General features: G+C 45.8%; 1 protein-coding gene across 3 annotated transcripts in view; it reads left to right on the plus strand.

The window, feature by feature from the left end:
- Positions 1–25,490, plus strand: part of LOC122932022 (NACHT, LRR and PYD domains-containing protein 12-like) — a 279,421-nt gene that overhangs the window by 61,274 nt on the left and 192,657 nt on the right. For all 3 annotated transcript variants that reach the window (XM_044286171.1, XM_044286172.1, XM_044286173.1), the window contains exon 6: positions 18,591–20,289. In XM_044286171.1, the coding sequence (XP_044142106.1) occupies positions 18,591–20,289 (1,699 nt within the window). The remainder of the gene's footprint in view (positions 1–18,590; positions 20,290–25,490) is intronic.

Below are 25,490 nucleotides of genomic sequence, written 5' to 3' on the forward strand. Positions count from 1 at the left end.
TGCAATTTGGTCGCAGTTTGGTGGAACTATTTTGGTCTTTTTGCTTCCATAAAACTGAACTCTGACTGGCACTGTGTGTCTGTCCAGCTCTCTGGTGAATAATAATTGCAGCTAGGGGATTTCCCACACAGGCTCAGTGTGAGGCTGGCTGTGATTAGTTAAACCTCAGGTATACCTCTCAGAAAGATCATAAAGTGTTTAAATAACTTAACCACATCAGCCCCCCTAGCTTAAACACCCTTAAAGGAAACCTGTCATCAGGATTTTGTGCATAGAGCTGGGGACATGGGCTGCTAGATGGCCACTAGCACGTCTGCAATACCCAGTCCCCACAGCTCTCTGTGCTTTTATTGTGTTAAAAAACAGTTTTGATCCATATGCAAATGACCTGATATGTGTCCTGTGTCCGGAGATGAGTCAAGCGGAAAGGAGCCCAGCACCGCCCCACGTCCTCCGAATCTCCTCCTTGTTGCCTGACGTCACAGAGCTGGAGCGCCGAAATCTCGCGATGCGCGAGCTAGCGCATGCGCAGTGTCGGCATCATGTTCATTCCCTGTACTGGCATCAGCACAGGGAACGAACTACGCATGCGCTAGCTCGCGCATCGCGAGATTTCGACGCTCCAGCTCTGTGACGTCAGCCAGCAAGGAGGAGATTCGGAGGACGCGGGGCGGTGCTGGGCTCCTTTCCGCTTGACTCATCTCCGGATACAGGACTCATATCAGGTCATTTGCATATGGATCAAAACTGTTTTTTAACAACATAAAAGCGCAGAGAGCTCTGGGACCTGGGTACTGCAGATGTGCTAGCGGCCATCTAGCAGCCCATGTCCCCAGCTCTATGCGCAAAATCCTGGTGACAGGTTCCCTTTAATGACCAGGCCACTTTTTACACTTCTGCACTACACTAATTTCACTGTTTATCGCTCGGTCATGCAACTTACCACCCAAATGAATTTTACCTCCTTTTCTTCTCACTAATAGAGCTTTCATTTGGTGGTATTTCATTGCTGCTGACATTTTTTGTTATTAATCGAAATTTAACTAAATGTTTGCAAAAAAATGAAATTTTTCACTTTCAGTTGTAAATTATTTTTTTTTAAACGACATCTATATATAAATTTTTCTCTAAATTTATTGTTCTACATGTCTTTGATAAAAAAAAATGTTTGGGTAAAAAAAAATGGTTTGGGTAAAAGTTATAGCGTTTACAAACTATGGTACAAAAATGTGAATTTCCGCTTTTTGAAGCAGCTCTGACTTTCTGAGCACCTCTCATGTTTCCTGAGTTCTACAATGCCCAGACAGTAGAAAAACCCCACAAATGACCCCATTTCGGAAAGTAGACACCCTAAGGTATTCGCTGATGGGCATAGTGAGTTCATGGAAGTTTTTTTTTTTTTTTCACAAGTTAGCGGAAAATGATGATTTTCTTTTTTTTTTTTCCTTACAAAGTCTCATTTTCCGCTAACTTGTGACAAAAAATAAAAAATTCTAGGAACTCACCATGCCCCTCACGGAATACCTTGGGGTGTCTTCTTTCCAAAATGGGGTCACTTGTGGGGTAGTTATACTGCCCGGGCATTTTAGGGGCCCTAATGCGAGAGAAGTAGTTTGAAATCAAAATCTGTAAAAAATGCCCTGTGAAATCCTAAATGTGCTCTTTGGAATGTGGGCCCCTTTGCCCACCTAGGCTGCAAAAAAGTGTCACACATGTGGTATCGCCGTACTCGGGAGAAGTTGGGCAATGTGTTTTGGGGTGTATTTTTACATATACCCATGCTGGGTGAGAGAAATATCTTGGCCAAAGATAACTTTTCCCATTTTTTATACAAAGTTGACATTTGACCGAGATATTTTTCTCACCCAGCATGGGTATATGTAAAATGACACCCCAAAACACATTGCCCAACTTCTCCTGAGTACGGTGATACCACATGTGTGACACTTTTTTGCAGCGTAGGCAGGGCCAAAGGGGCCCACATTCTAAAGACCACATGTGTGACACTTTTTTGCAGCCTAGGTGGGCAAAGGGGCCCACATTCCAAAGAGCACCTTTAGGATTTCACAGGGCATTTTTTACACATTTTGATTTCAAACTACTTCTCATGCATTAGGGCCCCTAAAATGCCCGGGCAGTATAACTAACCCACAAGTGACCCCATTTTGGAAAGAAGACACTCCAAGGTATTTCGTGATGGGCATAATGAGTTCATGGAAGTTTTTATTTTTTGTCACAAGTTAGTGGAATATGAGACTTTGCAAGACAAAAAAAAAAATCATAATTTTCCGCTAACTTGTGACAAAAAATAAAAAATTCTAGGAACTCGCCATGCCCCTCACTGAACACCTTGGGGTGTCTTCTTTCCAAAATGGGGTCACTTGTGGGGTAGTTATACTGCCCGGGCATTTTAGGGGCCCTAATGCGAGAGAAGTAGTTTGAAATCAAAATCTGTAAAAAATGCCCTGTGAAATCCTAAATGTGCTCTTTGGAATGTGGGCCCCTTTGCCCACCTAGGCTGCAAAAAAGTGTCACACATGTGGTATCGCCGTACTCGGGAGAAGTTGGGCAATGTGTTTTGGGGTGTATTTTTACATATACCCATGCTGGGTGAGAGAAATATCTTGGCCAAAGATAACTTTTCCCATTTTTTATACAAAGTTGACATTTGACCGAGATATTTTTCTCACCCAGCATGGGTATATGTAAAATGACACCCCAAAACACATTGCCCAACTTCTCCTGAGTACGGCGATACCACATGTGTGACACTTTTTTGCAGCCTAGATGCGCAAAGGGGCCCAAATTCCTTTTAGGAGGGCATTTTTAGGCATTTGGATCCCAGACTTCTTCTCACGCTTTAGAGCCCCTAAAATGCCAGGGCAGTATAAATACCCCACATGTGACCCCATTTTGGAAAGAAGACACCCCAAGGTATTCAATGAGGGGCATGGCGAGTTCATAGAATTTTTTTTTTTTGGCACAAGTTAGCGGAAATTTATTTATTTTTTCTCACAAAGTCTCCCTTTCCGCTAACTTGGGACAAAAATTTCAATCTTTCATGGACTCAATATGCCCCTCAGCGAATACCTTGGGGTGTCTTCTTTCGAAATGGGGTCACATGTGGGGTATTTATACTGCCCTGGCATTTTAGGGGCCCTAAAGCGTGAGAAGAAGTCTGGAATATAAATGTCAAAAAAATTTTACGCATTTGGATTCCGTGAGGGGTATGGTGAGTTCATGTGAGATTTTATTTTTTGTCACAAGTTAGTGGAATATGAGACTTTGTAAGAAAAAACAAAAAAATCTATTTCCACTAACTTGTGCCAAAAAAACGTCTGAATGGAGCCTTACAGGGGGGTGATCATTGACAGGGAAGTGATCAATGACAGGGGGGTGATCAGGGAGTCTATATGGGGTGATCACCCCCCTGTCATTGATCACCCCCTTGTAAGGCTCCATTCAGACGTCCGTATGTGTTTTGCGGATCCGATCCATGTATCCGTGGATCCGTAAAACACATATGGACGTCTGAATAGAGCCTTACAGGGGGGTGATCAATGACAGGGGGGTGATCAATGACAGGGGGGTGATCAGGGAGTCTATGTGGGGTGATCACCCCCCTGTCATTGATCACCCCCCTGTAAGGCTCCATTCAGAGGTCCTTATGTGTTTTGCGGATCCACGGATCGGATCCGCAAAACACAAACGGACGTCTGAATGGAGCCTTACAGGGGGGTGATCAGGGAGTCTATATGGGGTGATCACCCCCCTGTCATTGATCACCCCCCTGTAAGGCTCCATTCAGAGGTCCGTATGTGTTTTGCGGATCCGATCCATGGATCCGTGGATCCGCAAAACACATACGGACCTCTGAATGGAGCCAGCCTTACAAGGGGGTGATCAATGACAGGGGGGTGATCAGGGAGTCTATATGGGGTGATCACCCCCCTGTAAGGCTCCATTCAGACGTCCGTATGTGTTTTGCGGATCCGATCCATGTATCCGTGGATCCGTAAAAAAACACATACGGACGTCTGAATGGAGCCTTACAGGGGGGTGATCAGGGAGTCTATATGGGGTGATCACCCCCCTGTCATTGATCACCCCCGTGTAAGGCTCCATTCAGACGTCCGAATGTGTTTTGCGGATCCGATCCGTGGATCCGCAAAACACATACGGACCTCTGAATGGAGCCAGCCTTACAAGGGGATGATCAATGACTGGGGGGTGATCAGGGAGTCTATATGGGGTGATCACCCCCCTGTCATTGATCACCCCCCTGTAAGGCTCCATTCAGACGTCCGTATGTGTTTTGCGGATCCGATCCATGGATCCGTGGATCTGTAAAACACATACGGACGTCTGAATGGAGCCTTACAGGGGGTGATCAATGACAGGGGGGTGATCAATGACAGGGGGGTGATCATGGAGTCTATATGGGGTGATCAGGGGTTAATAAGTGACAGAGGGGGTGTAGTGTAGTGGATTTTGGTGCTACTTACAGAGCTGCCTGTGTCCTCTGGTGGTCGATCCAAGCAAAAGGGACCACCAGAGGACCAGGTAGCAGGTATATTAGACACTGTTATCAAAACAGTGTCTAATATACCTGTTAGGGGTTAAAAAAATCGCATCTACAGCCTGCCAGCGAACGATCGCCGCTGGCAGGCTGTAGATCCACTCGCTTACCTGCAGTTCCAGTGAACGCGCGCGCCTGTGTCCGCGCGTTCACAGGAAATCTCATGTCTCGCGAGATGACGCTTATATGCGTGACTCTGCCTGAGACTGCTGCCTCCAGAACGCGATCCTGCGTTAGGTGGTCCGGAGGCGGTTAAAGTGAGAGTACAGATACTGAAGAGAGAAATATATCCACCATTTTATGATGAATGACAAGATTGAACAGTTGAACCACCATCTTATGCATACCGCCATTTTGTAATATCTTTTCAACACGTGTTATGTACATGGACTATCTGCTGTGGAGGCAGCAGTGTTATATATGAAGAAAAGTTGAAGTTAATAAAGAAGTTATTTCAAGCATCTGTTGTGCTCTTAAAACCTACTGTTTCCATAGAACAGCGCTAGAAAAATTACAGAGTAACAGACAGTCTGGTTGGACTAAAAAGTTAGAGATATCAAAATTTTTCTAATGCCACAGCGCAAAAGTAACTTCGTAGTGCTGCGCCTGCCACACTAATTTCCCTATAAGGCCCTGGAATAAGGTTAGGACCAGAGACAACACATTCCTCCCCAGATGGGTGAATGGAAGTCTTTGTCTCAGGCCCAGATACAACAACAGGGAATAATACAAAACGCAAACAAACGCGACACTAAACTTCTGTAGAGATGGACGAACAGGAACACCAGAGACGACCTCACACCAGCTCAGCCAAACCCAAATGAAGCTATCTACCGCATAGTCAGAAGGGTGGGGTCAGACTATAAAGGGTAGAAGTGATGACCACTGAGCAACAGCTGAGAAAAGGGAAGTGGTCATTAACCCTGAATCAAGAGAAATCAAGGAGGCTGTTAGATTCCTCCACACTCAGCCAGTCTCTCTGATCTCCTGACACCAGTCACCTGAGGGACCGTGACAATCTCCTCCTTATGGACAGAAAACTGTTAATCACTGATAGAACCAGCTCCTTGACTTCACAGCCCAGAATGAGCATGATTTTAAAGGAACCCTGTCAGCATGATTAACCCTCCAAAAGTCTGCACTTATGCTATATCTCTGCTGCTGCTTGCTGACCAGTGCAGGTGCTGATGACATAATTGAACGCGGAAGTAGAGGCGTCCCTGGCTACAGAGACAGAGGAGGATCGCTTCTGGGTTAAATGAGGTCATCGGCTCCTGTGCGGTATGGATATGAAATGCTCAGTAAGCAGCAGCAACGCTGTAGTACAGGCGCAGACATTTGGAGGTAGTACTCAGGGGCAGAAGACAGGGAAAGATAAGGTGTCTTGCTCTATCAATGAAATGTTGGGGTGCAGTGTTCAGCGCACCAGGGGTTATAACGCTACAGCACACCCCTCTGTGTTCCAACTAAGTAATTTGCATATTTATAAAAGTAATTATTTCTATGAATTAATAATACCTAAAAAATATAATTTGTATCAGAATGATCAACCCTACCAGGCACTGTGTCTGGTTTAGTAGGGTTGCTCATGCTGACAGTGCTGCTTTTAATAAATAAAGTACAAGTTTTACTGAATCTTTGCCCATAAACTATATACCAATCTGCACCGCTCCTCCTGCTCTATGACATGCTGCCTGCATTTCATGCAAATTACACCGTACAGCACCACCTGTCACGGAATGTGTACAGGTAACAAGGCAAAACAACATGCATAAATGTCTCGCTGGATCCAAAAGCTAAGGAACGAAAGGGAGACCCCTGTAGAAGACCTGGCACTTTCCCTGGCTGCTCAGCCTATGCATAGATCCGAATGGTGGAGGTATGCATATCCACGAACCTTGACTATAAAGCCCTGAGCACCCTACAATAGTGAGGGGACACGACCACCGGCTCCCTACACCAGACACGGAGGGAGTCAGGGTCACCTGGGATCCAGCAAACAGAAAATAACAGATAACAGTTAACACTTAACTTTGTAGAGGAGAGGAGGACCAGATGGGCATGCACACATACTCCAGGAAGAAATATAAGCCGCCCAGAAAAGCATTCTGGGGAAGAATTTAAAGGGAAACAATTAGTCCAACACATAACAGCTGAGAGACGCTAATGAGGAGGAGCTGAATACCACAACACAGAACTCAAGGAGGAGGTTCTGAAAGGCCTCTGTCAGAGCTTCTCAGCTGTCTGGTTGTGACAGTACCCCTCCCTCTACGAGTGGACTCCGGACACTCAGAACCCACCTTCTCAGGATGGGACCTATGGAAAGCCTTGATGAGACAAGAGGCTTTAATGTCCGTCACTGAGACCCACATCCTCTCCTCAGGACCATACCCCTCCCAGTGAACAAGGTACTGAAGAGAACCGCGGACAAGACGAGAATCCACAATCCTAGAGACCTGAAATTCAAGATTCCCATCAACCATAATCGGAGGAGGAGGCAAAGGCGAGGGTACAATGGGTTGAACAAAAGGTTTCAATAAGGACTTATGAAAAACATTATGGATCTTCCAAGTCTGAGGAAGATCAAGACGGTATGCAACAGGATTGATGACAGACAGGATTTTGTAAGGCCCAATAAACCTAGGACCCAACTTCCAGGAGGGAACCTTCAATTTGATATTCTTGGTAGACAACCACACCAGATCACCAACATTCAGGTCCGGACCAAGCACACGTCTCTTATCAGCCACACGCTTATATCTCTCACTCATGCTCTTTAGATTATCTTGAATCTTTTGCCAAATAGATGACAAAGACGAGGAGAATCTGTCCTCATCAGGTAAACCAGAAGACCCCTCTCCCGAGAAAGTCCCAAACTGTGGATGAAACCCATATGCACCAAAAAATGGTGACTTATCAGAGGACTCCTGACGACGGTTATTTAAAGCAAACTCAGCAAGGGACAAAAAAGAACACCAATCCTCTTGATTCTCCGCCACAAAACAGCGCAGATATGTCTCCAGATTCTGATTGACGCGCTCTGTCTGGCCATTCGACTGCGGGTGGAAAGCAGAAGAGAATGACAACCGAACCCCCAAGCGAGAACAGAAAGCCTTCCAGAATCTGGAAACAAACTGCGTGCCCCTATCAGAGACTATGTCTGAAGGAATACCGTGCAATTTGACAATGTGATCAACAAATGCCTGCGCCAGCGTCTTAGCATTGGGCAAACCAGGAAAAGGGATGAAATGCACCATTTTGCTAAAACGGTCCACCACCACCAGAATCACAGTCTTCCCCGAGGAACGAGGCAGGTCCGTGATAAAGTCCATGGACAGATGTGTCCAAGGACGGGAAGGAATGGGTAAGGGAAGGAGAGGACCTGATGGCCGTGAATGAGGGACTTTGGCACGAGCGCAAGTCTCGCAGGCTGCCACAAAACCCTCAACCGACTTACGAAGCGCAGGCCACCAGAATCTCCGAGCGATGAGATCCAGTGTGGCTCTTACCCCCGGGTGCCCAGCAAGGACCGTATCGTGGTGTTCTTTAAAAATCTTGTGTCTTAAAGCAAGAGGCACAAACAACCTCCCAGGAGGACAAAGATCAGGAGCCTCTGACTGGGCTGCCTGCACCTCTGCCTCCAATTCAGGAAATAGAGCAGAGACCACCACACCTTCAGCCAAAATGGGACCCGGGTCTTCAAAATTCCCGCCTCCCGGAAAACAACGTGACAGGGCATCTGCCTTCACATTCTTAACTCCAGGGCGGAACGTGACAACAAAATTAAACCTAGAAAAGAACAACGACCATCTGGCCTGTCTCGGGTTCAGACGCTTGGCTGACTCCAAGTAGGCCAGATTTTTATGGTCAGTAAATACGGTAATAGGGTGTCTGGCTCCCTCTAGCCAATGGCGCCATTCCTCAAAAGCCAACTTGATGGCCAACAATTCCCTATCTCCCACATCGTAATTTCTCTCTGCGGAGGAGAGTTTTCTTGAGAAAAAGGCACACGGTCGCCAATTGGCAGGAGAGGAACCCTGAGACAAGACCGCCCCCACACCCACCTCAGAAGCATCAACCTCAACTATGAAGGGTAACGAAACATCAGGTTGCACCAAGATGGGAGCGGAAGCAAAACTCTCCTTGATATCAGAAAAAGCCTTACGCGCCTCTACTGACCAAGAAGAAAAATCTACCCCCTTTCTGGTCATATCAGTGAGTGGTTTAACAATAGAAGAATAATTCAAGATGAACTTCCTGTAATAATTGGCAAAGCCCAAAAAACGCATCAGCGCCTTTTGATTCTCAGGAAGCTCCCACTCAAGCACAGCGCGGACCTTCTCTGGGTCCATGCGAAAACCAGACGCGGAGAGAAGAAACCCCAGAAATTGAATTTCTGGAACCGCAAAAACACATTTTTCCAGTTTCGCATATAATTTATTCTCCCGCAGGATGAGCAAGACCTGACGTAAATGTTCCTTATGAGTTTTGAAATCGGGAGAAAAAATCAAAATGTCATCCAAATACACCAATACAAATTTTCCCATCAAATGATAAAAAATGCTGTTCACGAAATGCTGGAAAACGGCTGGGGCATTCATCAAACCAAAAGGCATAACCAAGTTTTCAAAATGGCCCTCAGGGGTATTGAAGGCCGTCTTCCATTCGTCCCCTTCTCTGACCCTGACCAGGTTGTATGCCCCTCTTAAATCTAATTTGGAAAAGACTTTAGCCCCAACAACCTGGTTAAATAGGTCCGGGATCAGAGGAAGCGGATATGGGTCACGAATTGTGATATTGTTCAGCTCCCTGAAATCCAGACAAGGTCTTAAAGAACCATCTTTTTTCTTAACAAAGAAAAAACCAGCGGCAACAGGTGACTTTGAGGGTCGTATGTGTCCCTTTCTCAGACTCTCAGAGATATAAGCACGCATAGCGATCCTCTCAGGTTGGAAAAGATTGTATAAACGAGATTTAGGCAGCTTGGCGTCTGGGATGAGATTAATAGGGCAATCGTACTCCCTGTGCGGGTGGCAAATCCTGAACTCCACTCTCAGAGAAGACATCCGAAAATTCAGAGAGAAAAGATGGTATAGTCTTAGTAGCAACCTCAGAAACAGATGTCATGAGGCAATTCTCTCTGCAAAAGTCACTCCAACCATTTATTTGCCTCGCTTGCCAATCAATGGTGGGGTTATGCTTAGTGAGCCAGGGCAGCCCCAACACCAGAGGGGTAGGTAAACCGCTAAGGACGAAACATGACACATCCTCAACATGAGCATCACTCACAATTAAACGGATATTGTGAACTATGCCCTTTAATGATTTCTGAGAAAGTGGAGCGGAATCGATAGCAAATACAGGAATATCCTTTCTCAAAGCGCACACCTGGAAACCATGAGTTATCGCAAAGTGATTATCAATGAGATTGACCGCTGCTCCACTATCCACAAAAATCTCACAAAAAATGTTCTTGCTCTCTAGCGCCACCCTAGCCGGCAGGACAAAACGGGAACTACAAGCAAACGGAAAATCTTCAATCTCCGCCTCAATCCTGCCAATAGTAACAGACGGAACATTTTTCAAAGATTTTTTCCTCTTTGTTTCTTTATTATACCCAGAGAACTGCCTGAATCTCCTAGAGGGACAAATATTTGCCAAATGATTAATACCTCCACAACAAAAACAAACCCTCCCATGCGGGCTGAATCTTCTATTGTCAGAAGCAATCAACCCCAACTGCATGGGCTCCTGCTCAGAAGGGGCTGACAGCGACTGAGACCCCTGCGCAGAGAATGGGACCGCTGCACAGTCCTGAGACCGAGTATGACAGGAAGGAGATCCCTCTCCTCTCTCTCTAAGACGCCTGTCAATACGAACGGCCTGAGACATAGCAGAGTCCAAAGAAATAGGCCTTTCATGAAAGGCAAATGCATCTTTCAATCCCTCTGAAAGACCATGGCAAAATTGACTTCGGAGTGCAGCATCATTCCAACCAGTATCAACTGCCCATCTCCGAAATTCTGAACAGTATATTTCTGCGGATTGTTTACCCTGGCATAGGAGACGTAGTTTAGACTCAGCCAGAGCAATACGATCCGGATCATCATATATCTGATATCTACTTACCACTGACCATAGGTTGAGGTGATCTGTCTTTGGTTGTTACTATTTGTTCATTTTGTATTCATTTTGTGTATACATTGTAACCGTGAGTGTGTGACGTCACCACGTCTGAACGCCGGATATGGCGCTGCATTTAAATTTCCTTGTAATTGATTTCATTTTGCTTGACAAAGGCTCAGTGTTGAGCCGAAACACGTGTCGCTTCCTTTGAATGCTTTGAATAAAGCCAACTGAATTACCAAATAGTGAGTGCCGGTCTTTTCCTGAATATTGAAGCGGGTTTTTCATGCCCTTGACGCGAGCACCACGACGCTAAGAGGAGTGCCGGCTGTTTTCCTAAGTTTGTATTCGATTGAATCACAGCGCGAGCACCTTCGTACAAATGTCATTTGCATACAGCGAGGAGAGAGCACGGGAGATTGTGTCTGAGGTCACCACCAGCACGGAGTTCCTGAAGACGCCGCCTACTGAATCACGCAGTAAGGAGTGGGAGAGGGAATCAAGGAGGCTGGTAGCGTGGGAGTTGCATGCAGCTACACTAGCGGAATATTGCAGACATCACAGGATCCCACGAGGGCTAAGGGTAAATCTGAGACCCACCTTTTTCTGTGATAATATAGAGTATTGCACACAGTTTGCTAATATATTGAACAAATGTTCATATGATTTGATGGTATTGACCATTGAACATTTGAATACCTCTATAGTGGAGATTAAAACTCAGATAAGTGCTATTGAGCAACAATTGAAGGACGCTTTATCATTGGAGGAGCTTACATCTTTAAAACAAAAAATTGAGAAGAATTGTAACGATTTGCAAAAGGACATTGAGGCCACTAAACGTAAGAAGTACACCAGAGATTTGGAGGACTATCAAAATCATAGAGTATATAGATGGCAAGACTCATCAGGCACAGCTACTCCGTTGGTTCGTCGCTTCACACGCCGTGGAGGGTCCCAATCATCAGGATCTGGCAGCGATTACAGCATCAATCAACGTGCCTCGGCGTCTTTTTTAGGGCAAAGATGTCGAAGAGGAAGAACACCAGGAGAGCTGGACGCCATTACAGGAGAGCAGCAAGCACCGATGGCAACGAGATCCCAGGTATAAATGAGACTTTGCTATTTAATATATCATCTAAAAGTTTAACTCCCACACAGTTAAAATTGTTACAGAAAGGTCTTTCCTTTAGTCCTACTGAATTATTTGATAGTTTTCAATTTGACATGGACTGTCGCCGTTTTTTCAGAAGCATACGTTTAAAGGCTCACTTTGCAGGCAAAGATATGTCGGTCTCCACATCAAGTATTCCTATACAAACAGGTTTAAACTTGAATCAATTTGGTTTAAGATTAAAAAGTCATTTTCAGCCCCCGAAAATACATCATCCTGCTGAGACCTACATATCTTTGGTGCAAAGAGATTTTGATGCAATCATCTCTGATTTTCGTCATGAGGGTCTGGCCATCGCACAAAATTTGTCAAAGGAGGAAAGAAATGCATTACACACTATATTAGATCATAAAACTGTCATTTTTAAGCCTGCGGACAAAGGGGGCTCCTTGGTAATGTTGGATAAGGAATATTACGTGTCTGAAATTTTATCACAATTATCTGACCGTGATACATATCATCCATTAGACAGGGATCCGGTGTTTGATATCAAGCGCAAATTATCTGAAATTGTGAATAGGCATAATGAGAAAGGAGTAATAGATGACAAATTATGTCAATTTTTAGTTAATCAACATCCGGTAACCCCTGTGTTATACACGTTGCCAAAAATCCATAAGTGCTTGATGGCACCACCTGGTCGGCCAATTGTAGCCTCTAATGATTCAATATTGTCTGCACCAGCAATACTTCTTGAAAAAGTTCTGACCCCATTGACAAGGAAAACTCCCTCTTTCTTATTGGATACCACTCATTTTTTATCGGAGATTAGAAAGGTACACTTAGAATCAGGAGACCTTCTAGTCACTTATGATGTAAAGAGTTTATATACATCTATTGAACATGTGAAAGGCCTTATTGCGGTTGAATGGATTCTGGAATTTTCGGATTATAATACACAACAGAAAATGTTTTTTCTCCAATTATTACAGTTAGTTCTAGAGGAGAACTATTTTCTATTCCAGGATACATTCTTCAAGCAAAAACGTGGGACCGCGATGGGTTCGCATGCCGCACCGCCATACGCAAATAGCTATATGGCCTGGTTTGAACAACATTTTGTATACAGCAATTTATTATATACGCAATCCTGCATTTTTTGGCGTCGATTTATAGACGATATTTTTTGCGTATGGCGGGGCGGCATCGAATCATTGAATCTGTTTACTACATATTTGAACAATGTATGGCCTGAACTATCTTTCACAGTTCAAAGTGATTTAAACAAAATGAATTTTTTGGATACCTGGGTAATAAAAGGGCCGGATAATTTAATACAGACTGATTTGTATACAAAAAAACTGATAAAAATAGTCTACTCCACTTCTCTAGCAATCATTCACCATCGGTAAAAAAAATCTCTGCCTCTCTCACAATTCAGGCGTGTAGAAAGAATTGTGTCAGATGAAGTCTTAAAGAAAACGAGATTGCAAGAGATGGCAGACAAATTCTCATCTAGGGGTTATCCGAAACCTTTATTGGATGATGAGCTGAAGAAGTGTAGTGGCGAAGTGTATAAAAAAAGACCTGACAGTGATAAAAAACGGTTACCATTTATTGTCAAGTATCATCCATGGATCAACAAATTTCGACATGTGATCAATAAACATTGGGGGATTGTGCGTGCAGCCTACCCTGATGTTGTGGAATTCAGAGATGTACCTATGATTTGTTACAAACGAACCAGAAACATTAGGGATACAATTGTTAAGGCTGACATAGGAGGCAGTAAGATGTCACGTCAATTGTTTTTGTCTACTCCAAAGAAGGGCACCTTTCCGTGTCTGCAGTGTGTCCATTGCTCAGCAGTAATTAAAGGTGAAACCTTTTCCCACCCACACACAGGTAAAAAATTCCCGATTAAGGGATTTTTCACTTGTGACAGCAATTATGTGGTTTACCTGTTGAAATGCCCCTGTGGTTTGATATATGTGGGTGAGACATCTGTCAGAATGAAAGATAGGTTCAGTAATCATAAATCCAGTATACGGAAGAAAAATCTGCTATTACCTGTCCCCTTTCATTTTGACAGCTGCTCCCACAATATATCACAACTAAGGTTTCAAATTATTGAACAGATACAGCAACCACGTAGAGGGGGCAACAGGTTATTAATGTTAAAAAAACGGGAAAGCTACTGGATTTACACTCTGCAGACTCTGGAACCAAAAGGTCTCAATCGAGACTATGAAGTGAGTTCTTTCCTATAGGGTATCGGATGTTATATGTTTAATATTTTCAAACATCTTTTTACGGTTTTGATCAATTTCATTTCTTTTTCAGTCACAGAAAAAATGAAAAGTGAAAATATTGAAAATAATGTGAAAAATGTGCAATATATTGCTATTAATATGAAATATAAAAATAAAAATTATGTAATTAGATTTAGTTTTGTAAGAGATGAAGATATCTCAAGATATTGTTTTTTGAATATTCAAATTGTGCATTGGCTTCAATATATTGGGCTGCACTACATGTCTGCCATCCCTCCTTTTTTCCCTTTTCGTTTTTCCTTCATCTTGTTTTGCATATATGAACATTTACAAGTATCTACTTACCACTGACCATAGGTTGAGGTGATCTGTCTTTGGTTGTTACTATTTGTTCATTTTGTATTCATTTTGTGTATACATTGTAACCGTGAGTGTGTGACGTCACCACGTCTGAACGCCGGATATGGCGCTGCATTTAAATTTCCTTGTAATTGATTTCATTTTGCTTGACAAAGGCTCAGTGTTGAGCAGAAACACGTGTCGCTTCCTTTGAATGCTTTGAATAAAGCCAACTGAATTACCAAATAGTGAGTGCCGGTCTTTTCCTGAATATTGAAGCGGGTTTTTCATGCCCTTGACGCGAGCACCACGACGCTAAGAGGAGTGCCGGCTGTTTTCCTAAGTATATATCTGACCCAGGGCTAAAAAGAATTCATCCACTGAACGGAGAGGCCGTGCCCCCTCCGGCAGCGAAAAGGCCCAGGACTGAGCGTTACCCCTGAGCAGCGATATAATGATCCCCACCCTCCGTTCCTCATCACCAGAAGAATGGGGAAGAAGGCGAAAATGGAGTTTGCAAGCCTCTCTAAAACGCACAAAATTCTCACTACCCCCGGAGAACGTATCCGGGAGCGAGATCTTAGGCTCAGAACAAGCTCCATGAACGCAAGCTGAACCGGTCACTTGAAGCTGAGAAAAAGTCTTACGGAGATCAGCTACCTCCAATGAAAGACCCTGAAGGCGTTCAGCCAAAAGTGAAACCGGATCCATGCTTAAGACGGTTTTGGCGGCTTATAATGTCACGGAATGTGTACAGGTAACAAGGCAAAACAACATGCATAAATGTCTCGCTGGATCCAAAAGCTAAGGAACGAAAGGGAGACCCCTGCAGAAGACTTGGCACTTTCCCTGGCTGCTCAGCCTATGCATAGATCCGAATGGTGGAGGTATGCATATCCACGAACCTTGACTATAAAGCCCTGAGCACCCTACAATAGTGAGGGGACACGACCACCGGCTCCCTACACCAGACACGGAGGGAGTCAGGGTCACCTGGGATCCAGCAAACAGAAAATAACAGATAACAGTTAACACTTAACTTTGTAGAGGAGAGGAGGACCAGATGGGCATGCACACATACTCCAGGAAGAAATATAAGCCGCCCAGAAAAGCATTCTGGGGAAGAATTTAAAGGGAAACAATTAGTCCAACACATAACAGCTGAGAGACGCTAATGAGGAGGAGCTGAATACCACAACTCAGAACTCAAGGAGGAGGTTCTGAAAGGCCTCTGTCAGAGCTTCTCAGCTGTCTGGTTGTGACACCACCACACCTAGTATTCTAGTTAGTAACATGCAGCGGTGGCCGGAGCAGAAGGTGAGAATGTGTGTGTGAAGGTGGTACTAGTACTCATGGTGGCTATGGTCCTCCCTGGTACCTATTGGACCGTGCACAGTGAATAGAGCACCCTTTGTCCCCCTTGTGGCAAACCCTGGTTTGGGGTCCCCCTGGTTTGTGGTGCCCTTGGTGTTGTGTAAAGTCATTATCCAGATTTATCATCCAGTGTCCGTCTGTGTGATAAATCTGGAGCAGTGTCAGACTAGAAAAGTCATGCGGCCAAGAGGAGCTGGAAAATTCAGCAATGTACAGATACAGGGCCGGCGCCACCAGTTGGTTATAAGTTGGTTATATAAGTTCGGCCGGCTGGTGGCGCCCCTCATGCTGCACCTCCTGAGCGGCTGAGCGCTTGCCGCTCTAAAGAATCTCCGGCCGCCGGCTCAGTGCTGCGCAGCCTGCTGTCATTCTGTGTCTGCTCTGTGCTGTCCGTGGCCGAGCTCTGTTCAGTCCGCGGTACAGGAGCTTTTGTTTCTTGTACCCGGCCGGACTCACAGGAAGTACTCACTTAGTGTGCACTTCCTTTCAGTCCGGCCGGGTACAGGAAACAAATGCTCCTGTACCGCGGACCGAACAGAGCTCGGCCACGCTACACTAGAGGTGATTGGGGGGGGGGGGGCTGCAATGAGAGTGACAAGGAAGGGGGGGGCTGCAATGAGAGTGACAATGGACAATGTTGAATGGATTAAGCAGTGGCTGAGGGACAGACAACAGAGGGTTGTAGTCAATGGAGTATATTCTGACCAAGGTCTTGTTACCAGTGGGGTACCTCAGGGATCTGTTCTGGGACCCATATTGTTTAATATCTTTATCAGCGAAATTGCAGAAGGCCTCGATGGTAAGGTGTGTCTTTTTGCTGATGATACAAAGATTTGTAACAGGGTTGATGTTCCTGGAGGGATACACCAAATGGAAAATGATTTAGGAAAACTAGAGGAATGGTCAAAAATCTGGCAACTAAAATTTAATGTTGATAAGTGCAAGATAATGCACCTGGGACGTAAAAACCCAAGAGCAGAATATACAATCAGTGATACAGTCCTAACCTCAGTATCTGAGGAAAGGGATTTAGGGATCATTATCTCAGAAGACTTAAAGGTAGGCAGACAATGTTATAGAGCAGCAGGAAATGCTAGCAGATTGCTTGGGTGTATAGGGAGAGGCATTACCAGTAGACAGGGGGCGCTCATGCCGCTCTACAGAGCAATAGTGAGACCTCACCTGGAGTATTGTGCTCAGTACTAGAGACCATATCTCCAGAAGGATATTGATACTTTGGAGAGAGTTCAGAGAAGAGCTACTAAACTGGTACATGGATTGCAGGATAAAACTTACCAGGAAAGATTAAAGGACCTTAACATGTAAAGCTTGGAAGAAAGACGAGACAGAGGGGAGATGAGAGAAACTGCTAAATACATAAAGGGAATCAACAAGGTAAAAGAGGAGAGAATATTTAAAAGAAGAAAAACTGCTACAAGAGGACATAGTTTTAAATTAGAGGGGCAAAGGTTTAAAAGTAATATCAGGAAGTATTACTTTACTGAGAGAGTAGTGGATGCATGGAATAGCCTTCCTGCAGAAGTGGTAGCTGCAAATACAGTGAAGGAGTTTAAACATGCATGGGATAGGCATAAGGCCATCCTTCATATAAGATAGGGCCAGGGGCTATCCATAGTATTTAGTATATTGGGCAGACTAGATGGGCCAAATGGTTCTTATCTGCCGACGCATTCTATGTTTCTATGTTACAAGGAAGGGGGGGGGGTTGCAATGAGAGTGACAAGGAAGGGGGGGCTGCAATGAGAGAGACAAGGAAGGGGGGGGGCTGGAATGAGAGTGACAAGGGGGGGCTGCAATGAGAGTGACAAGGAAGGGGGGGGGCTGCAATGAGAGTGACAAGGAAGGGGGGGCTGCAATGAGAGTGACAAGGAAGAGGGTGGGCTGCAATGAGGGGTGACAAGGAAGAGGGGGGGCTGCAATGAGAGTGACAAGGAAGAGGGGGGCTGCAATAAGAGTGACAAGGAAGGGGGGGCTGGAATGAGAGTGACAAGGAAGGGGGGGGCTGCAATGAGAGTGACAAGGAAGGGGGGGCTGCAATGACAGTGACAAGGAAGGGTGGGCTGCAATGAGAGTGACAAGGAAGAGGGGGGGCTGCAATGAGAGTGACAAGGAAGGGGGGGCTGGAATGAGAGTGACAAGGGGGGGGGGCTGCAATGAGAGTGACAAGGAAGGGGAGGGTAAAATGAGAGTGACAAGGGAGGGGGGGTAAAATGAGTGACAAGGGAGGGGGGCTGGAATGAGAGTGACAAGGGAGGGGGGGCTGGAATGAGAGTGACAAGGGAGGGGGGGCTGGAATGAGAGTGACAAGGGAGGGGGGGCTGGAATGAGAGTGACAAGGGAGGGGGGGGGGGCTGGAATGAGAGTGACAAGGGAGGGAGGGGGGGGGAAGAGAGTGACAAGAGAGTCCCCAGAGCCAGACCAAGAGCCAGACTGCAGCCAGAGACCAGATCATCTTATTGTCCTGGTGGTAAGTAGACAATGCAATATGTTTATTATGTAATTGTTTAGTTATTAAAGCTGGATTAACCCTAAGGGAAACATAGAAGTTCTTTTAATTTAAAAGCTGAGAAAGGGGTGGAACATATGTGATGTCATGATATGGGCAGATCATCTGATAAGGGGGGGGGGGCGGCAATTTTTATCTTGCCTAGGGCGGCAAAAATCCTTGCACCGGCCCTGCACAGAGATCTGCCATTTCTTTATCAAGATATTTAGTTCTGTTTCAGCTTCTTATCTTCACCTTTTATTTTCCTATTTTCTATAGATTTCCAGATCAGTCACAAGAAACATTTACATGAAAGAACTGAGAAACTTCTAGAGAACAAACCTCCAAGATGTGACCAGCGAGAGGAGAGTTTTTCGTTCTGTACACGTTATGTCAACCTCATCATTGTCTCCACTGATCACTTCAGAGGACGCTCTGAGAATGAGCTCATAAAGACGGGGGTAAAACATGAGGAATACTTAAAGAGAAAACAATATGAACTACAACACATTTCCCCCAACAAACTGTTCCGCTGGTGCCACCAATCCAAACAAGTGCCACGTATGGTAATGGTGAGCGGAGTGCCTGGTGTAGGGAAGACCACACTGATGCAGAAGGTTGTCTATGACTGGGTGAAGGGGGATCTCTATCAAAGATTCTCCTTTGTCTTTTTCTTCAAATTCCGAGAACTCAACAGACTGGATAAAGTTAGTCTGGACAGTCTAATCCTTCATCAGTACCCATATCTGGAGGAGCAGCTTAGTAACATCTTACAGGAACCAGAAAAACTTCTCTTTATATTTGATGGTTTAGATGAAAGTCTTCATAACATGGATTTCTCATCACGTCACTTGTGCTCTAATCCTTATCAGCCTGAACCTTGTGGTCAGATTGTGGTTAGTTTGGTGAGAAAGTCTCTTCTTGATGGTTGTTCTGTCCTAATGACCAGTCGCCCAACCAGACTGGCATCAATTGATTGTAGAGTTTTCAAGAGAATTGTAGAAATCACTGGGTTTTTACCGGAAGAACGACAGATGTACTTTCAAAACTTCTTCTCCAACCCTGAGCTGGCGGAAAAGGCTTTTAATTATGTGAAGCAGAATGACACCCTGTACACCTTCTGTTACCTCCCGTCCTACTGCTGGATCATCTGTACAGTATTATCCAAGAGCTTCCAGCCAACAAGTAGCGATCAGTCGGTGTCATTATTACCCAAAACCGTCACCCAGCTGTTTGCGATATTTGTCGCCAACATCCTGTTCAATCACAGCCTGGACAAAAGTGGCGCTCAGAAGATCCTGCAGTCCATCGGATGGATGGCAGAACATGGGGTCATGAATCATAGGCTTATCTTTGATGAACAAGATCTGGACTGTTTCCATGTGGACAATAAGTCAAAGCTATTATCAAGTTTTCTGATGGAATCGGCGGAACCTGTGTCCTATTCCTTCTTACATCTCACTGTTCAGGAATTCTTCTCTGCCTTGGTGCATTATGTGGATTATTCTCCCGAGAAGTTACAGAAATCACTAAAAGATGCCGAATCCTATCCTGATGGACGAGGTGAGATGTTCCTCCGTTTCCTGTGTGGTCTATCAGACGGCTCCACCAGGTCAATGCTAACTGGATACCTGGACAGACAAGCAACGACGACATCTATAGATGTCATCACTTGGCTAAAGAGCTTCATTCTAGAAGAAAAGAGGGTGCAGGAAAATGAAACCAGCGAGCAACATCTTCTAAGTACATTTTTCTATCTGTATGAATCCCGGAATAAGGCTCTGGTGCTGGAATCACTACAATCACACAGAAGTCTGGACTTTTCTGATGTTCGTATGTCGGCTGTAGACTGCACAGTGTTAGCGTTTATTCTGGACACCTGCAGAAATATAGAAGAACTCAATCTACAGAGATGTTCCTTAGACATTGAAGGATTAAAAAGACTTGCCCCAGGATTACAGAACCTGCAGAATCTGAGGTAAAATACTAATTATATTTCTGTAGTAGTCACGATCTGACAGATTTATTGTATGCATTAGAGATGAGCAAACCGGTTTGTTACGAACTTTGCAAAATTTTGGCTGACGGACCAACCTGAACTTTTTCAGGCTCGTTTCGGACAAATCCAGTAAAACATCACATAGCACCATTTTACTGAAATGTCAGCGGGAAAAATCACTGGGGAGGAAGAAGGGTTCTCACATGACCCTGATAGGAAGAGGGGGGGGGGGGTTGCTCTGATTGGCTCCCAGGCCAACAGACAGTCTTGATGGGCCAATCAGTGCTGCAGCAGGCAGGGAGGTGCCCGAGCAGAAGGAGCAGAAAGTCATTGTGTGCGGGGCTGTGAATGAGGGCGGTTGGTGTCAGTGTCTGCCAGGAAAATGATCTTAGGGAGTCGGAGACAGTGAAACGTCACTATTAAGCTTGTGTTCTACTGCCAGGGACAGAGAAGGGAAGGGATAGAATTACAAAGAAGAAGAATTGTGTGTAGAAATGGAACAGGCAGGGGAAGCTGTCAGCCAGGGAGTGCGCAGTGAGGAGCTGAGGCTTGCTGGGCTCCTAGCAGAACTGCAGCTGCTGCAAACCTCAAAGCAGCTACCGGCAAGGACATCCTCTCATTGGAATAAGCATAAAACTGTGCAACACGTGTTTTACCATCAATGTAGCATTTTAAATTAGAGTGAAAACACCTGAAATACTAGTCCAAACTCAGTGTCAGGGCATCTCCATATAGTTAATTTATTTTTAAAGTTTTTTAACTTTTAAAAGGTTGTAGGGTAGCACCCAAAATTATCTATGAGTGGTAAGGTGAATATTTGGCCTAAATCCATGTATTTCCATCTCCACACAATTACAGTTCATATTTTTTGGGGTTGTTGAATTTATTAAAACCAGCATTTACATGTCTTACAATACGCAGGGTATACTAGGACATACTAGGCCAAAATGCGTGCTGTTAAAGGGGTTATCCAATATCATAAACTGCCCCCCCCCCATGTGCTGGGCCCCTCACAGGGAATATACTTACCCTGCTCCCTGTGCCGCTCCTGGTCCCGCACCGCTGCTGCTGCTGCTTCTCTCCTTGCACCGATGAAAACATCCTGTGTCGGGGGCGAGCCTCCCTAGCATCCCCGCCTGCCATTGGATGCCCCCCCATCCTCCTTGACACTGAATGTTTTCATCGGCGCACAGGGAGAAGCAGCAGCGGCGGTGCGGGGAGCAGGGACCCAGGTACTGTAAGTATATTCCCTCAGAGGGGCCCGGCACATTGGGAGGCAGTTTATGATATTGGATAACCCCTTTAATCTTCAGACACTCAAAGTGTTGGCGTGGTGGAGAGGGCTAAATAATCGCTTAGTAGTTCGCCAACTTAAGATTTAGGCTACTTTCACATCTGTGTTTACATTTTCCGGTATTGAGATCTGTTTTGTCCCCATTCATTGTCAATGGGTATACAATGAAACGGAGTGCTCCAAAATGCATTCCGTTCCGTTTGGTTGCATTTCCATACTGGAGAGCAAACTGCTGCATGCGGTGGTTTTCTGTCCGGCATGGGATGCAGAGCGAAATGGATCCAGCTTGACCCACAATGCAAGTCAGTGGGGACGGCTATGTTGAAGATAATACAACCGGATCCGTTCATAGTGGATGCAGATGGTTGTCTTAGTGGCTCAATACCGGAAAAAACGCTTCAGTTTTGTCCCCATTCATTGTCAATGGAGACAAAACTGAACGGAATGCTCCTCAGCATGCTGCAGTTTTCTTTTCATCCTGGGATGCGGAGCAAAGCGGATCATGACCCACAATGCAAGTCAATGGAGACGGATCCGTTTTCTCTGCCACAATCTGACACAATTGAAAACGGATCCATCCCCCATTGACTTTCAATGGAGTTCAAAACGGATCTGTTTTGGCAATGTTAAAAATATGTTAAAGATAATACAACAGGACGCAGACGGTTGTATTATGTGTAACAGAAGTGTTTTTGCTGGACCCTGCCGGTCGGAAATGCGGCCGGAGAGGACTTCCGCCGGCACTCGTGGGTTCGTGTCTTCAGTGGTAGTAGTAGTAGTAGTTCATTATCGTTGAGGAAAAAGAGGATGAGACTGTGGATTGGATGGCTCAGTCCTCCTCTGTCACAGCAAGATGACGTGGAGGTGACTTCAGAGTCTGACACCATGCCGTGAATACAGTGTTCATTTTAGGACATGGTCACATATCATAGTCAAGTATCAAAATAATGCCAATCTCACCCTGACACCTGACTCTCATATCTGAGTTTGACTGAGTTGCTCTTCGTAGGTCAGGGTCAAAGTGAGAATGCTTTATAGATATACTATGTATTTGTATGCTAAATCACACAACCAAAGTATGCCTATTGCTGAGCTTATAGCTCTGTGCCTAAAATGCTGTAAGCTAGCACAGTACATATATGAGCGCATAGCTGATAGCTCATACCCAGTGTTTCTGTGTTCAAAACCCCTTTAAACTGTTTACATTTTATTAAGCCCTAGATAAGAGGCAAATTTAAATGATGTGTGATGCTGATATCTGACTTCCTTCACTTGTCAGGGTCACAAAGGATTTTAGGTTTACTGTGTTTTTGGTTTACTACATCTCATAGATCAAAAAAATCACCACCTTTGGTGTCTAAAGCTTTAGCTCAGTGGTAAGATGCTTGCTTTACATGTAGTGTTCATGGGTTCAAAACCCCTTTCAGGCTTTTAATATAATTAATATTTTATATTTTATTGAGCTCTCGATCAGAGACAAATTCAAGTGGTGTGTGATGTAAGTAGTCCTTTTTTATTTTATTAAGAGTACATGGGCAGCACTATAGTATAGGGGGCCATGTATACAGAGCTGTATCCTGGATTGTACATATCTACTGTATATATGTTGTAGAGGACCCAAGGTTGGGTCCTCAGTGACATGACGGTGGTATTGGTTATCTGCCGTCCGACCCCTAACTCTACTCCAATCCTTACCCTCCAAACCCTCATAACCTACCTCCACCCAGACCTCCTCTCTAACATGCCCCAAATGATAGACGGACACCAGGCTTGGAATAAATCGGCCACAGCAGCCGTCTTTTATTAACATATAAACATAACATATAATAAATAACAATTCTCCCCCCCGAGGGGAGGTCCTTGAAGCCTCCAAACAACTGCAAATACCCTACCGGGAAAGCCATCTTGCCTCCAGCCGTTGCCCACCAGCTCAGAAGCACCACTGAATGGCCCTTTTTAAATCCGTCACTACTGGGAGTCCAGCCCCAACCATGGAGCCCTCCCAGCATCCTCCTCTGTGAATCTGACCAACTTCAAGGACCTCCCCCCGCCACTGACGCGCCGACTTGACCACCTTAAGTCTGCGCGCCCCTCCACAAACGCAAGGCTACTTCAATCCCCTCCTGGATTGCGGAGCACCACATGTCCAGGCCAACCGCATTTAAATGCACACCATCCGCCCGCCAAAACCCCCCTACACCCTTCTCAAGTTCCATATGCCTCACTGCCACCGCCCCATTCCTGGCCATGAACCTGCCCATCACCCTATTCACCTTAATACGGGCCCTGTTCACCCCCACCACAGAACGTGCATCCCTCCAAACCATCCTAGGCACAATATCTGACCATACCGTCACCATCCGCGGGAACATAGCCCAAATTCGCAGCAAATCAAATTTAATACCCTGCAGCAACTCGCGGAACGGCCGCGCCACCAGGTCATTACCGCCCACATGCAGAACCAACACTTCGGGTGCCCTATCCTGCCTCACAAACCTGTGAAACTCAGGCAACACCCCCGCCCAGACCATACCCCGCCGCCCCTAGCCATCTCACCACCGCCACAGACCTCGGGAGCCCCAACTGCTGACCATCCGGCCGAACCGCTGCCCGGACAGCCCCCCAAAAGACATAAGAATGCCCGAGGATCCACACTAGGGCCGGCACTGCATCTGTAACGAAAAAACAACAAACCCAAAGCAAACAGTAAAGACATTGCGTATACTCCGACTTCCTCCCCCTCCCCCCCCCGGCCGTTCCCCTATAAACTGTGCAATCGAATGTACGATCTAAACCGCATAGATTCCCACCGCCCAATCCTCTTAATAATCTCGTCTCCCAACCCCCACCTTGCTGCTTCCGTTGCCGCCCCAATTCTAAAAGAATGACTCGAGTACCCCTCAGGCCCCAAACCCAACCGCACCAGACATTTCGAAAAAAACGCTGCAAACTGAAAACGCGACAAAAAGGAGTCATCCCCATCCACTAACAATGGCAACATCCCGCTCTTCCTGCCACCCCAGTAGTCACGTAAACTCCTAACCGGGCACATGGCGCAATCCGGGACACCAAACACCACCCTCCGCCCCCGTCCTTCAACATCCGTCTTAGACCGACGAATAACGAACTCCAGCCTGTCTTGGAATAACTCCACATCCGCCTTCTGTAACCCCCCAGCCTTACGTACCGACGGACTGACCAACTCCCCCACCCGTAACGCCCCAAAAAACGCCAATGAAAACGCCAAATGGAACAACCGGACCTCTGAGTCAGAACTACACACAACTCCCAGCTGCTCCCCCAGTTTCAACAACAACCCGAAGGACACCGGTCTCCTGTTATCACCCCCCGTACCTGCCCTGCGCCACCCCTTCAACGCCCGCATGACCAAGAATGACTTAGTCACATCTGGCCGTTGTCTACATTTAAACCTGAACGCCAAACCGGCCATGCAACTATTCATCCTTGCCACGGACCAACCTTCCTCTCTACAGTGACCCACAAACAACAGCAGCGGGACCTCTAGCTCCCCCTCCCCAACACCCAACTTACTGCACCAATCCTCCCAGTACCGCCACGATTTCAAATACAACTCCCATGTCCTAGGCGCCAGCGATGCCTGAATGAGACTTGCTACCATTCTTCCAGTACCTCCCAAAGACAACTCGGGCATTCTCTCCCAAACTCTTCCGCGCCTGGAGCCAACTGCCGGAAACGGTCCCACTGTGAATGAGAAAGAGCGTTAGCTATGCCATTATTCACTCCAGGCACATGAACCGCCACCACCCACGCATTGATCAACAGACACTCCAATACCAACTGTTGCAACAACCGCACCACCAACTCTGATGAAGCTGACAACCCATTTATCGCCTGCACCACCCCC

This window comes from Bufo gargarizans, chromosome 3 (assembly GCF_014858855.1).
Source record: "Bufo gargarizans isolate SCDJY-AF-19 chromosome 3, ASM1485885v1, whole genome shotgun sequence".
Taxonomy (NCBI): Eukaryota; Metazoa; Chordata; class Amphibia; order Anura; family Bufonidae; genus Bufo; species Bufo gargarizans.